We start from the raw sequence: 14,425 nt of genomic DNA on the forward strand, positions 1-14,425 counted from the left end.
GTAGCACATTGTGGTACCATGACATCTTCTTATAATTTTGGTTCATTTACCATGTGCAGCAGAAACGTTTCTGAAACCGTCCACAGTATAATGAACCACTCGTTGGAGCCTAAGGCTTTGAATGTCTGGACAACCACATGAACCTTAGGAGCACAAGACACGAGGAATTCATGCTGTGAAGGTTTAATTCATTGGGATCAACATTTGTGATATCACTTGAGTGAATTAATGTCCCAAAGGGAATCACAACATTGAAAACCCAGCTTTCTCAGGGATCTAATAAACTGAGGAAAGATTTTCTTCTAACGTGGAAGGACCTGTGTTGTCTGCACTCACAAACTTTGGAAACAATTGGTGTTCCCCACTTTTCATTTCAAACTTTGTTTTCTATAGTCACTTAAGAGTTCTAAGACCATAGAATTAAGTGTCAGAGACATCAGTTTCCTCATGGCTTCTATTTATTTAGTAACACGTGTCAGAGGCCTGGGTGCTGCTGGCTCATGCATGTAATTCTAGCTATGTGGAGGACTGATTAGAGGATCATGTTACCAGGTCAGCTTGCAAAAACGTTTGCCAGACTCCCTTCTCAATGGAAAATGTTATCTCAGTGACAGCAGGAAGCTTAAAATAGGAGAATTATGGTTCAGTCCAGACCCCATTTCCAAACTAACCAGAGCAAAACAGGCTAGAGGCATGGCTCAAGCAGTGGGGTACCTGTGTAGTAAGAATGAAGACCTAAGTTCAAACCCCAATAATACCAAAAAAAAAAAAAAAATTAAACACATGTCAGGAGGTGAGGACCATGAATTAAGTGCAGTTTCCTGGTGCAGTATTTGTCAAAAAGGAGCAGGGAGCAGTCAAACCTTGAGAGTACAAAACCGAGGTAGACAGGAAATTTTGAACACAAGAATAAAATAGTGAAAATCTATATTATTTCTCTATCTGCTTTGCTTTAATTGGATATTATGTCAGCTCTCTTGGTATCTGCTTTAAAGATTATAGCTTGTGTGTGAGTATGCATCTATAAATGAGATCAGTAGATGTAAGTGACTAGGAACTGGGTTTGTATTTATATCCCTCATTCAGTTTCTACCAATATACATAATTAATATTTCAAAATTACTCAGTGATGCTTCTTATCAGCATGAGTCTCCTCAGTGTCACATTATATCAATGAGTTAACACTCACATAATATTTACAAACAAAGTGAACACTCAGAAAAGAATTCCAATGCAATGTTTTGCTAGTAAAGAGGCAACTGATATTTAATACAGTATATTAGGGTGTTATGTTACAGGTGAGAAGTAAGTATTTTCTATGTGCATTCAGACTGGTCATTTTTGTGAATTCAAAGTACCAAACGCCACCTTATTTTCAGAGGAGAGCTCCTGCCGCAATGCTTCATCATAGTCAATCCAACAACTCATTCTCTGATGAAGCATAGTCATAACCACTGAAATTTAAAAAGAATCTTAAAAATCAAAACCTTGTAGTATAAAGAGTTATTTAGAAAATAAATCAGAGGGCAAATGAAAAAAATAGGATCTAGCCAAACATTCTTAGGTATGTATACTTTTGAGTATTGGGAATTGCATTGGGAAAATATACTGGTTTATGTATGAAAAGCTATTAGGTCTACGATCTAGTGAAATTTTGTATATTTCTCTGTAGATTTACAGAAAGGAGACAGACTAGGGTAAGCAACAGACTTTCTTACAAGTAGAGAAACTGTGGCATGATGAAATAGAGCCTGAATAAAGCAGTTGCACCTTTTGAGGAAAACAAGCATTCATGTATCTTAAAAGCTACATTTCAAAGTAATTTAGAAACGAGAATGAGCATAAGTATTTAAAGATTGTTTCTGCTTTTAAATATACTTTTTAATGATAATGTTTCCAATACTAAAATGTTAATTATGATTTAATTTCACAAAGTAGGCAATAAAACAAATGTGGTAATTTTATTACTGATATTTATTATTGGATTTCATCAAATATGAAAAATATGCATAGTTCTGGCTCTTTCAAGCAGACTGTTGCTCCTAACTGTGAAAATTCTTGAGGGTAAAAATATAAATGAAAATCACATAAATTTTTGGATATTCATTTCATTTGCTCATAAGACATAAAATGTGAATTTCTTCCTAATAAGTCTGTATTTCTCCCTAACTTTTTTCATCTAAGATCTGTATTATTTGGTTATTCTATTTGTAAATGTAACATACAATAGGAACAAAAAATACAGAGAACAGCCAGCAGTAAGAGTTGAATATTTCTAGAAGATTAAAGTCAATAGCTGGAGCAAAGGAAGAGTCAAGATTCAAGAGGAAGGGACTTTTCTTGAACTCTGGGGAGGGGGGCATCCTCAGCAAAGGTGGACAGGAGCCTATGCCCTCCCATAGCATGGAGCCACCCTACAGAAAGTAATGTAATTAATGGCATCAGAGGCTGGGGTGATTTCTGATGATGATATTACCTGCATAAAATTATGATAAAGTCCACATGCAACATACAACACAGGCACTTTTCAGTCACAACTAGTGTTAAGAAAGTATTCCTAAGTGACAAGTAATCTTTAATACTGAATCTGCTTTCCAGAGTAGGCTTCATGTGGTGGAATCTGTCCAGTCAGACTGACCCCATGCTTCATTTTAAGTTTCACTGATGAGATTTTTGCAGTCCTTAATTTAAACCAAGAGCTGTTCTTTTCATTTTGAAGTGCAAATTATTTAAAGGTTCTATCATTTATTACCTAGAACCTTTAATAAATAGAATCTATTTACTGATAGGTTAAAGAGCAGATGAATAAATCCTGAGACAATCCTCTCTTCCAGTAACTTTGTGGATGTTATGAAGATGGGAGATGAAATTCTTCTCAGTCTTTTTACCACTTTATTTCCTTGTTGAAGCAAATTGTCAACATTGGTGGTTGCTACTGTGGACATTCTGGTTTTGTGGAAGGAGAAATTAAGGTAGGAAATACAGTTTGTCTCTGGTCACTTGGCCTGGAAACAGAGCTACAGAGGGACTGACTATGTGCTCTGGTGCTTTAACTAGGCGACTTTTTTAGCAGTTAAACAGACTTACAGAAGTGCACCTAATAGCGATTGCCTGGGCCTATTTTTACTAATCTTTATTTAGCATATTTTCAACATTTTTTCCTGTCAAAGTTTCACTTTATTCTTTAAAATCCCTGGGTTTGGAGAAGTGGAAAATAATGTTATTTCTTACATTGATCAGAAACAGATTGACACCATGTAAGGAAGACTAACTGAACTTGACTTACAGCTCTCTGTGCCCTGGAGGCTGAAAACTTTCCATTTTTGTCAGAAAAATACCATTCATTTCTTTTTTCAAACAGTGTATACTATGCAGCATGAATTAGCTGTGAGGATGCAATGTCTCTTCACTATGAATGTACAGATGCAAGTCTTAATAATTACCATGGTTACAGCACTTAAAACTAAACTTTCTTCATCTTCTGTAATATAGGATCTTTAGATTTGGAAATTCAAATAAAGTTTATGGAGCTAAGCATGGTGCTGCATGCCTGTACTCCAAGCTATTCAGGAGGAAGAGGCAGGAGGATCTAGAATTCAAGGGCAGCCAAGTCCAGGCAAATTTAGGGAGATGATACCTCTTTTTTCTTTTATTGTATTATTGTTATAGTGGGAGTACATTGTGACATTTACAAAAGTTCTTACAATATTTCACAGTTGAATTCACCCCCTCCATCATTCTCCTTTATTCCCCACTTTCTCCCACTCTTGGAAGAGTTTCAACATGTCTCATTTTTTCATTTCTATACACAAGTACATAATATTTACAGTACACTCAGTCAGAAAGGTGCTACCTCTTAAACAAACAAACAAACAAAAACCAAAAGATCAGGAGGCGTGGCTTAATATTGCCTAAAATTAAGTTTACTATTTAAGTGGTAGAAATAAAATCCCATGACATATGCTATTGGCCAGTTGATTGATCAGTGTGCTTTTGCTTCTTCAGGGTTGTAGGAAAATTCCACAATCTTTCAGCAAGACTAAAAATCACAAGCCAATCATTAGTAGCAGCAAAATATTTAACCCTTGAGATTAGTACATCCTATTTTTGGACAAGTTACATAATGCAAGAGTGTATAATTTGTAAGAAAACTGTCAGAAACTTGTCAATGTCTTTCTAGGCTGAAAAAAAGTAGATATAAAAGGCAAAGAGTGGGTGTTTGAATTTAGGTTTCTCAGATCTATCAAGTCAAACACGAGTACATTTTCTACATTCACAGACTTCATATTATAAATCAAATACTTTCATTTACTTCTCCTTCAGTACTTTATTAATCAGAACTATTTCCTCTCTATTAGACTTTCCAGGTGGTTTCTCAACTCTACTATTACATTGCTATAAAATATGTAGGGCAGTCTCTGTGAAAGTTCTAATGAATAAGCTAGGATTGGAGTTACATCTCTGTTCATGCACATAACAAATATTGTTTCCAAAGACAATTGAAATATTTATCCCTGCAGCATTTTGAGAGTGAATTACTAATGTTCTTTTTGTAAATGCAGAAAATAGAATGAATGCCATTAATACATTCACTTAGAATCATGGGTGGTATCAAATATTCTTTATCATGCATTTACAAAATACTTGGAAGAATTCTGCCCCATGATAAAGACAGAATTGTTTTTAAATAGAGATTTTTTGGATTTTCATGGTGTTAAAAAAGTCAATGGAGCACACTCAGTACTATTTACTCCTCCCATCCTTACACACACAGAATCATAAACGCCAAACACATCAATCAATTTATAACAAATAATAGTGTTTTGTACTTAAAGTATTTCACCTTAAAAGTAAAACATGACAGACCAACCACGTATTATATTCATCCAGTTTTATAACTCATGCAAAATTTTCCCTAAGAGTAAGAGATAACAATTTTGATTTTGATTTCCTGTATCATTATCTTCACTGCTTTATCTATCACTGAGAACCAGCCTTTACAAGGACAAATTGAACCTACTGTCTACTCTACTCCATGGAAGAGAGGCTCCCGGTTGAGTTTCAAATTTCACTATGCATAATTCCCTATAGGAGTTCATGAAAGAAAATAAAAATAAAAACTAGTGGTAAATAATCAAAATTTTCATATGAAGTCAGTAGACAGTAGCTGAAATACATTTGAAGGTACAGCATTTTTTATTTTTAGGAATAAACATAATTGTCATAAATTATTCTCAAAAAGGTCTAAGCTCCTTTATAACATGCCGATTTTATCAAAGTTGACATGCTGAGAGAACCATTATAAAGTACCGTCTGTAATCAACTATGATCCATAGACAATAACTAACATTGACTTTAGTCAATGATGACTTCATAGGGAGTGCCACTTTCAGTTTTTACCTGTCTTTGGTTCCACTGAGAAGTAGGGTTGTCCTTGCAGAATGCTGTAGACAACACGAGCACTATTTCCATAAGTAGGGTCATCAGCATCTGTGGCTGTCACTTGTACCACTGAAGTCCCTAGGTGACAATTCAGAAACCTCTGAATTAAAAACTTCCAACTGCAACAATGCAGAACCCAAAAACTATTGCAGATTCTACATTAGCTTGTTTGTAATTTTTAATTTGTCTTCTTCAAAAACAAATGAAAAACTGATTTAATATTTTTGCTTTATCAATCCCAAAGAGATAATAAGTGCCAATAAAATACTTGAAATAGGGGACATGCAAATATTTTGTCAAAAAATAACATTAATGATTCATGTTAGGCTGAGATCAACTCAGAAATGGATGGGACTGAAATTTTAGGCATCTCAGTCATCAAGGTCAGGTAGTAGCAAGTTTTCACAAGAGCCATCCCTGCGAGATTCAGTTGCTGTCCTGAAGGCAGCCTGGGAGGTAAAAGAGTGTCAGACACTAGAATTATTGACACTATAATCACTCTACTTGTTAAGTAGAGCCAGACAGAAACTGGAAGTTCATTTTTACAGAGAGAGAATATTTGATACATTTACCTGGACATAAAGAAGCTGCTCTATCTCCTTGATAACTATTTAATTTATTGATATTCACTTAAAAATATAGCATTAAATAAAAAATTTAACTAAATATTCACAAAGGAAGAAAAGCATGGGAACTTAAAAATGGCACCACCAGTTATTTTCCTGTATTTCTTGCCATATTGTGTCTTCATTGTACTATGCTTTCACTCATTCAATATGAAAAGCATTTTTTCTAATCTGTTCCTTTTAATTTCCATTTGGAATGTAATGTTGAAAATATTACAAAGACCCATGTTTGCTTAATTGATATATTCATGCACACATTGCCACATAGTTCTTTGCCCTATATGATGGGTAAGGGGAAAAGCATCCCCTTTTATGTATTCTTTAAGGTCTTAAGATGTTTTTTATAATTTCCTGAATATGTTACTTTATTTTGGTGGTACTTGGGTTTGAACTCAGGGCTTTGTGTTTACAAAGCAGGCACTCTACTGCTTGAGCCACATCTCCCATCCTGAATATGGTACTTAAAATCTCACATCATTGTTAGATTTGTTTTGGATAGAACTTTTTTTTCTAAATGTCTTAAGTCATCTAATGTTTGTTTTGTTGCAAATGCATTCCATTTGTCATATTATGATTTGATTTAACTCTTCCACTTTCTTTAATATTGAGTAGAAACTATGAAGTTATGTTCATCACATCATTTTTTGTAATCCTTAAGTTTATTTTTGATGTACTGAAATGATTATGCCTTGTGGATGTCTGGTAGAATCAAGATGGTGCTTGACGTACATTTTTAAATCTTTGAAGCAAGTAAATTTAGAATATTTCTAAACGTTAAGATAAATTTGTAAATTGCATTCATGATTTTATTGTTATCTATGATGCAGTATCTTTACAATAGTATTTATGATGGTTATATGATTGAATATTGATTTTTAAACAAAATAATGGAAAAATAAATTTCAGTAAATTTGATTTTATGTAACAATACACTTTTCTTGAAAGGCTAGGTAATTTAATGTATATATAATAAGTACATATACATACATATACTCATATTTGCAAATAAATATCAAGTTTCCATGCCTATTTATGCCATTGTAGCAATGAATAAACTGTCCAAGTGGCTGGTGAATGCTTTTTAAAACATAATTATTTAATATCCAAAAAAAAAATCTCTGAATATTAAGCACTGAAACCTTGCATTGGATATATCACTTTATTTAGTGCCTGTTATTACTAATTGGTGAGAATTAAACATTTTATTAAATTTTGACTCACTGTAAGTCTATATAATACATTTTATATTAATAGCTATTGTACTAAGTTTGAATTCTTATATCATCTCAGTGACTTAAAGTAGTCAAGTAAATCCTAAAGATTTTTAAAAATAATTTTGTAAAAAATTTTAGCCTGTTAGAACCAATTAAGTAAATAAAAAAACTCACATGTATTTATAATAATTATGCTTTATAATAATAAATTTGTACCATCAAAATCAAAGCTACATTGCATTACTTAGCCTCTAAAACAAAAAATTCAAATATACCTGATTGCATAGCTATACTCTATGAAGGAGAGAAAAAATTAGCAAGCCAGTGAGGAATATCAAAGATATCCATGAGAAGTAGATGAATGAAGGTGAATCAAATTGCTCAAATATACCTCAGTGATTCCTGTTTTACAGAACAGCACTAATTTGGGAAGGAAAATATGCTTTCTCTTTTTTCTAAAACCTGCAAATTCTTATTGTCACTGCCGCTATTTTTGTTAAGTAACAATAGCAGGAAATACTCTGAAGGATGGGCAATGTTGAGAAAGCACGAATATGTCTGACAACCACAGAAATGCTGACATACATGCCTTCACAAGATTCTCCTTCTGAGGTTCAGGAGTTTGTATGACCACAAGCATCGATTCATCTGTCTCATTTTCATTTTCTGTTTCTCTAAAACCTAGAGAAATAGAAACTTTTCCTTCTCCCATCTGATAAGAATAGAAATTTAGTCACTAAATTGTGATCCCCTAAGGAGCACAGATAATGTACATCTTTACAATCCTACTCCCCAATGCTGTATATGTGTTGACTGAATGATTAAACAAATGAAACAACCTTTATTTAAAATGAAACAAATAATATTAGCTATAATGCCCATACACTACAAAACAAGTTCCAGTATTTTTTTTTTAAAACTTCCTTCTTCAATACTGAAAGCAACAAGAATTGAATATATAAATCAACTGGCTTGTATTTTAGACATATATTATTGCATAAAATCATCCACACTTAAATTTCATACTCACTATAGACTATTCCAGAAGTAAATGGAATTTAAATCATACCTTATATTATTTGGTATAATGTACACTCTAGTTGGGCTTTACTTGCTATTTCCCTAGTAACAGGGAAATGCCAAAAGGCTTTTGAGTAAAACAGTTTTCATCATTTTCTTATACATTTCTAACTAAGTATCATTATAAATAACTCACTAATCAATATTCACTTGGAGAAATTACAATAAGATTAGTGATAATATATGATGGATTTATGAGTTCAAATAAATTCAATACAAGTAAACAGATCAATCACACAGATGATAATCTGGCTAGCCACTGATTGACTTCTGGCTACATTGGTAATAGAGTAAGACTAAAATTAATCAATAATTGCCCTAAGGCCATATAAAGAAGAATAAAAACCATCACCAGACTGTGTCTGGATTATGTTTTTTTTTTTTAATTTCTCAGTCATAACTGTAATCATACTTGAAATCATAAAACAAATGAATATTAAATTGAAAAGGAAATGGACATATAATTTCTTAAAGACACTAAAATATCTATGTATCCACAAAAACTTAAAATGTAAAAAATATTGTCTAATTTTCCATATAAGTAAAATAATGTGGGCATGAATGAGTCTGAGCTACCAGCATCTCTCAAATTTCCCCTTCATCTTAACTGATAACTGCTATACGTAGACTAATGTGTTTTTTTTCTTCTGTACTTGGTGACAGATTAATTCAAAATACAAACCATATAAAATTAGACACTCACTACAAAAGCAGCACACTTGTTACTCACCCACAGGAGACATTTCTGGAACTCCTGCTGTGTACGGGCCATCCAAAAATTTGGGTTCATTGTCGTTGATATCCTGAATTTTGATAACAAACTCGGACTCAGGCTCCACTGGTTTATTGGTAAGCCTGTCCAGCGCTTGAGCTCTGAGTGTGTAGTAGGCCTGCTCCTCTCGATCCAGTCTCTTGGTAGCATGAATATCCCCTGTGTTCTCATCGATAATGAAAATGGAACTTGCCCCTTCGCCTGACAAGATGTATTTGATGGAACCATCGCCTTTATCAACATCAGAGTGAAGCTGGTGAAAAATTCATGTGAGATGAGATTAACTTACAAGAGAGTCAGCGATACGGAGATACGTAAAAAATAATTCTTACGTCAGACAGCGGTACATGAAATTTTATTGTTCTTGGAAAGATAAGCTGAATGCTTATTGTGCCCAGCAGAAAGGCTATTAGAATGTGTCATCTTGCACTTGAGAGCAAGGGGATTTCATTTCTTCCTGTAAACAGTCTCATTTCCAAAGGTATTGCTATATCATTCCTAAAGGAACTTACTGGAGTGTTACTTTGGCTTTGGCCTGTCCTTGCCAGTTCTAGCTATCTTCTTTGAACTCAGCTGACATTTAGTAAACATGCATAATCCATTGACTGGATTTTGTTCATGCTAGGGGATTTTTCTATAGAACATCTATACATTTAGTTCTATTATAATATTCAATTTGCTTATAAATGCCTACACTCTTGAGGTGCCCTTGTCTCCCTCTCCTTGGCCCATCCCCTGTCACCCACCTTTCTGTGATTAACCAATGCGAACAGATGTACAAAAGCTGCCTCCAAATTCTATGTTGTATTTTAAAATTTGAAGCTGAAAAAAACTGCAGTGCTCTGTAAAGTAGGAATTTTAAATCAATCCATGCATGGGACTTCAACTAAAACCTTTCTTGAAATACCAAGACCTGCATTAGATCTGCATGATTAACTCCAGCGTCTACAGCAGGACTGGCACCTACAGATTTGCATTTCATATCTGGAACTGTCTCTGCTGTATGTCAGAACATTATGTTGAAGAGAGTTACCTTAGGAAACTCAGAAATAATTACACATTTTCTTGAACTTCATAACCTGAGACACACTAGTCAATCTGTCATTTCAACAACCTTTCATCCCCTATAACTGCCATCATTCTGGACATGGGTTAATATGAACGTAAAAACCCAATTTACCAAATAACAAGGCTTTTCTGTGCCCTACAGAATTATATTTGCATTTTTCAAAAGATAAAGTGCTGAAAACATGAAATATGGAAAACCACTTCTCTTCTTTCTCTGGTACTGTGGAGGAAATGGCTTTTTGCACACTGCCCTATCACCCCAGTGTTTATATTCTGCTTGGGGCACTTGAATATCTGATTTATCCTTTGATTTCTGGAGGTTTTTAGTCAAACTAAAAAATACAACATATGACATTCTAGCCATGTTAAAGGTTAACTTTACCAGTATCTATTACTTGTGCTGTGTTCACCTCTTATACCAGGAAGGTGTGTTCTTAAACTTCTATGAATTACTTACTTTTCTCAAGTCTTTCTCAGGTTTACTATTGCATATGTGTCTCCTAATAAGAAAGAAAAACTGTGACCAACATTACACTTTGCATTATTGAGGACTCCCTAGGAATCAGTATATTATTGTTCTCTACATAGTACCTCATTTAATATTCATAACTGCCCTTATTATTGTTATTAACAAATGAGGAAAATGAGGCAGAGAAAAGCTAACTACCCTGTTTGACATCACCTAGCCAACTCCACGGCAGCACCACAATTTAGCAAATGGACCGAATGGTATAAGGCCCAGCTCCAAACTCCTTGCAATGAGACCTTGTTTCCGTGATGGGAAGTGCCGTCTTCTGTGAGTAAGGACATTAAGAGTTAAGAGTCTCTACGAAGGAGAACATGGGGAAATGAGGGTGCCTGAAATCAACATGCACCTGATTATCTTCAGCTCAATGCAATGGGGATTTTCCATCAATGCACTTTATTACTTACCAGAAGAGTCCGTTTTGTCATCACACAACAATAAACTCTACCACTTTCAACAATACAAGTCAAAATACTGGAGTCCTGAGACAAATGCAGAAGACATACACAAGTACATTGTTTTTAAGCTGCTCCTAACATGCCCTCAACTAACTTTTCAACCTTACTTTCCCAACCCTGCTTTCATTTGTGTTCATATGGGACAACACCTTTGGCAACTGGTCCATGTGCATCTGATGACATGGTATGAAACACAGTAACAGCCACATGACCATAAGAAATATCAGCAATACATGAGTTGTGTTTTTAATCAGAGGTTTTCTCTCAATCACATTCAGGACTCTCACTTTGAGAACAAATCCATATGATTCATTTAACTAATTCCTGTTAACTGATTTTTGTTTGCATGGCATGCTGACAGAATGCCCTTGTGGTATTCTAGACACAAGAGAAAAGATACAGTTCTTGTCCATATAAAGCACACGTTAAGTCCTGACTGTGAGCTTCAACTTGATCTCTGATGCTGTATTTTGTATTAAGGTATTCTTAGTTGTCTTCCCTTGCTGATAGCATAGAGCTCAAGAGTAAGTTCATCCTATTTGATTACATATTCATTCAAGGATCACATTTCTTGTAGTACACACCCTCCCCTGACATAGACATATATATACATATCCTTTGTCGGGAGTCCTGCACTTTGCAAATCCCCTATCACTGACAGTTTTTTCCCACCTGGTACCGTTGATAGGCTTATTATCATCAGCAAAACTCACAAGCAGAAAATTGCCCAGAGTCCAAACTCTAGATCTTTGCAAGGTTGGTGTAAGAATCTGTGCTTAAAAGTGATAACCAACTTCAGAATAGTAGGGTTGATTCATAATTATAGGACACTTTCAGACATTCAAACTGTGAGGCTATGTGCATTATACTAATCTTAATAGGTGTAGTAAAACCTATACTGTTAATGAAAAATTCCTTTCTCTCTCTCTCTACTGAAAATGAATGCTCAGCAAAGAAGAAAAGTGTTCCAGCTTAGAAATAGCAAATGGAATTCTTAATTTGACACATATCTATGTAAGTGCATATACAAACATACAGACACAGACATCTGTGAGTAATAAATGGCTATTATAAACAACCTCAGACGTGTTATGACACACAATGAAAACCTATGGCCAAGAATGTCTAAGATCAACCATATAGTAAATGAGTAAGTAAAAATGAAAAACACAACCCAAGACAAGTATTTGTAATCCATGTGGGGCAGAGTAGAATCGTCAATATTATGTCTATTATACTTACAAATATCCTTGTAAATGTGATTCTTACTCTAAAGAATAACTTACCCCCAAACATTCTCAATTCATTTATCATCACACAAAACTCATCTTTCCGAAATTCTTTTCAAAGTATTTCTGTGAACCCCAAAGTGAAGATTTACATTACATTAAACACTGTTTTCAAATGAGCACAAAAAGTGAGGAAGACAGGATGGTGAGTCTATCTAATGATGATGCAACAGTAAGTACAGCATGTGCACATATAAAATCAATCCCTACGTCCTTATGCTCCAAACACAGGAAAAACAGGTTTTTCGACCGAGGCCAGAAATAAGGCAACGACACCTGCTATCTGCATTACTATTTAAGTGCATTAGAAATACAGTAAAATCAATTAGGTAAGAGAAAGCCAACAAATAAATACAAACTTGGAAATAAGGAAAACTTTATTTGCAGGTCATGGAAAACCAAAGAGATTCAATTTGGAAAAAAAAACAAGAATAATAGAGCAATTCAAAAATTTAAAAAAGAAGATAAATACAGACACAATTATTATGTGAATCAGATATATACTTTTGTTAGCATTTTGTATAGTGAAATATAAAAAAGTAACAAATCAGGACTGAAGGTGTGCCTCAAGCGGTAGAATGACTGCCTAGCAAGTGTGAGACCCTGGGTTCAAACTCCAGTAATGTACAAAAAAAATTAAAAATCAAAGAACGTTTGGACTCCCATAATCTACATAATCCAGAAATATTTACCCTAAAATACATTTCTTAATGACCCATTATAGCTCTATCATCCCTCCCCCATATTCTTTACCATCTCTTACAGTGCTCCCTCCACTCTCTTTGAATTAAAGTTCTAATGGAAAACTGTAAATTCTTTCACTTGGTTTATTACAAAAGGTCCCAATTAGTCTCTATTGTTAATAACTCACATTATCTATGTTCTTAGATATTACCTCCACTAAATAAACATTAATTATAATCTGCCCTTCATACATAATGTTTTCCAAAAAATCAGGAGTATCTGTATTGATGAGTGCCAAAACATGACACTATTGTACAGGAGCTCTCACACCTGTTCAGAAAGGGTGGCTCTGAAGAACTCTGGTGGACCAACACAGGAGGCTGGCAGGGGCTGTGCAGTGTTCCTACAATGGCCATTGCCCTTTTCAGACAGCATTTCTTATAATGCTTACATTCATTTTAAAGCTTGTGGGAAACATATTTTTGTTGAGAAACCAACTCTTTAGGGGAATTCAAAGTGAATGGAACATTTATTTGACTCACTCTTGATCTCATTTTTTGCCTTTTTAAATATGCTCATCAAATAGATTTAATGTTCACATGGACTTTAAATTTAAGCCAAAATTCTAGGCATGGGGCTATTTGTTAAATACTGAATCCTTAGCTCACTTTCACTCTTTGCTCAAGCATGTTGGACTGCCTACACACATGAAGCATGTTCATCTTTTCAACACGTCTGTCATTTTCTTGCCCACTAACTGACGTCCAATTCAGTTAAATGCAAGTTCTTTTTTATATCTTACAATTTTATTTATTACATTTTTAATTTTTATTTCTTAATAGACTCTTGCTTGAATTTCTGACAGAATTAATTCATTTAGGCTTGGTTGAAAGTCTATTTTAGTTATCTCATATCTGATCTCTTCTTTAACTTATAAACTATTGGCAGAGTGGCTCAAGTTGTAGAGCACCTGCCTTCTCGCAAGCAGAAAGCCCTGAGTTCAAACACCAGTACTGCCAAAAAATGAATGAGGCTCTTTCATCATCATATTCCACATTCTCAAATAGTTTGTTTGTATGAAATTTGGTAAAGTCATAAGCCACTTCTAAAATAGTAATACTTGTTTTATTTCAATTGCTATATTTTTACTCTTGATAAAACTAGACAAAACAAAGCAAAGTAAAACAAAGCAAGTAGAAAATATCTGTATCTCTGGATCATTCTCCCTAATCTTCTGAATCACCTACATGAATCTCAGGTATCTCA

The 14,425-nt window shown here is 34.3% G+C and overlaps 1 protein-coding gene across 1 annotated transcript in view; it reads right to left on the reverse strand.

Moving 5' to 3' along the window:
• Cdh7 (cadherin 7) overlaps nt 1-14,425 on the reverse strand; it is a 126,549-nt gene that overhangs the window by 63,221 nt on the left and 48,903 nt on the right. Inside the window, exons 3-4 of the mRNA XM_074069667.1 lie at nt 9,093-9,387; nt 5,401-5,520 (exon numbers count right to left, since the gene is read on the reverse strand). Coding sequence (XP_073925768.1) covers nt 5,401-5,520; nt 9,093-9,387 — 415 coding nt within the window. The remainder of the gene's footprint in view (nt 1-5,400; nt 5,521-9,092; nt 9,388-14,425) is intronic.

Source organism: Castor canadensis, chromosome 4 (genome assembly GCF_047511655.1).
Source record: "Castor canadensis chromosome 4, mCasCan1.hap1v2, whole genome shotgun sequence".
In the NCBI taxonomy this organism is placed as follows: domain Eukaryota; kingdom Metazoa; phylum Chordata; class Mammalia; order Rodentia; family Castoridae; genus Castor; species Castor canadensis.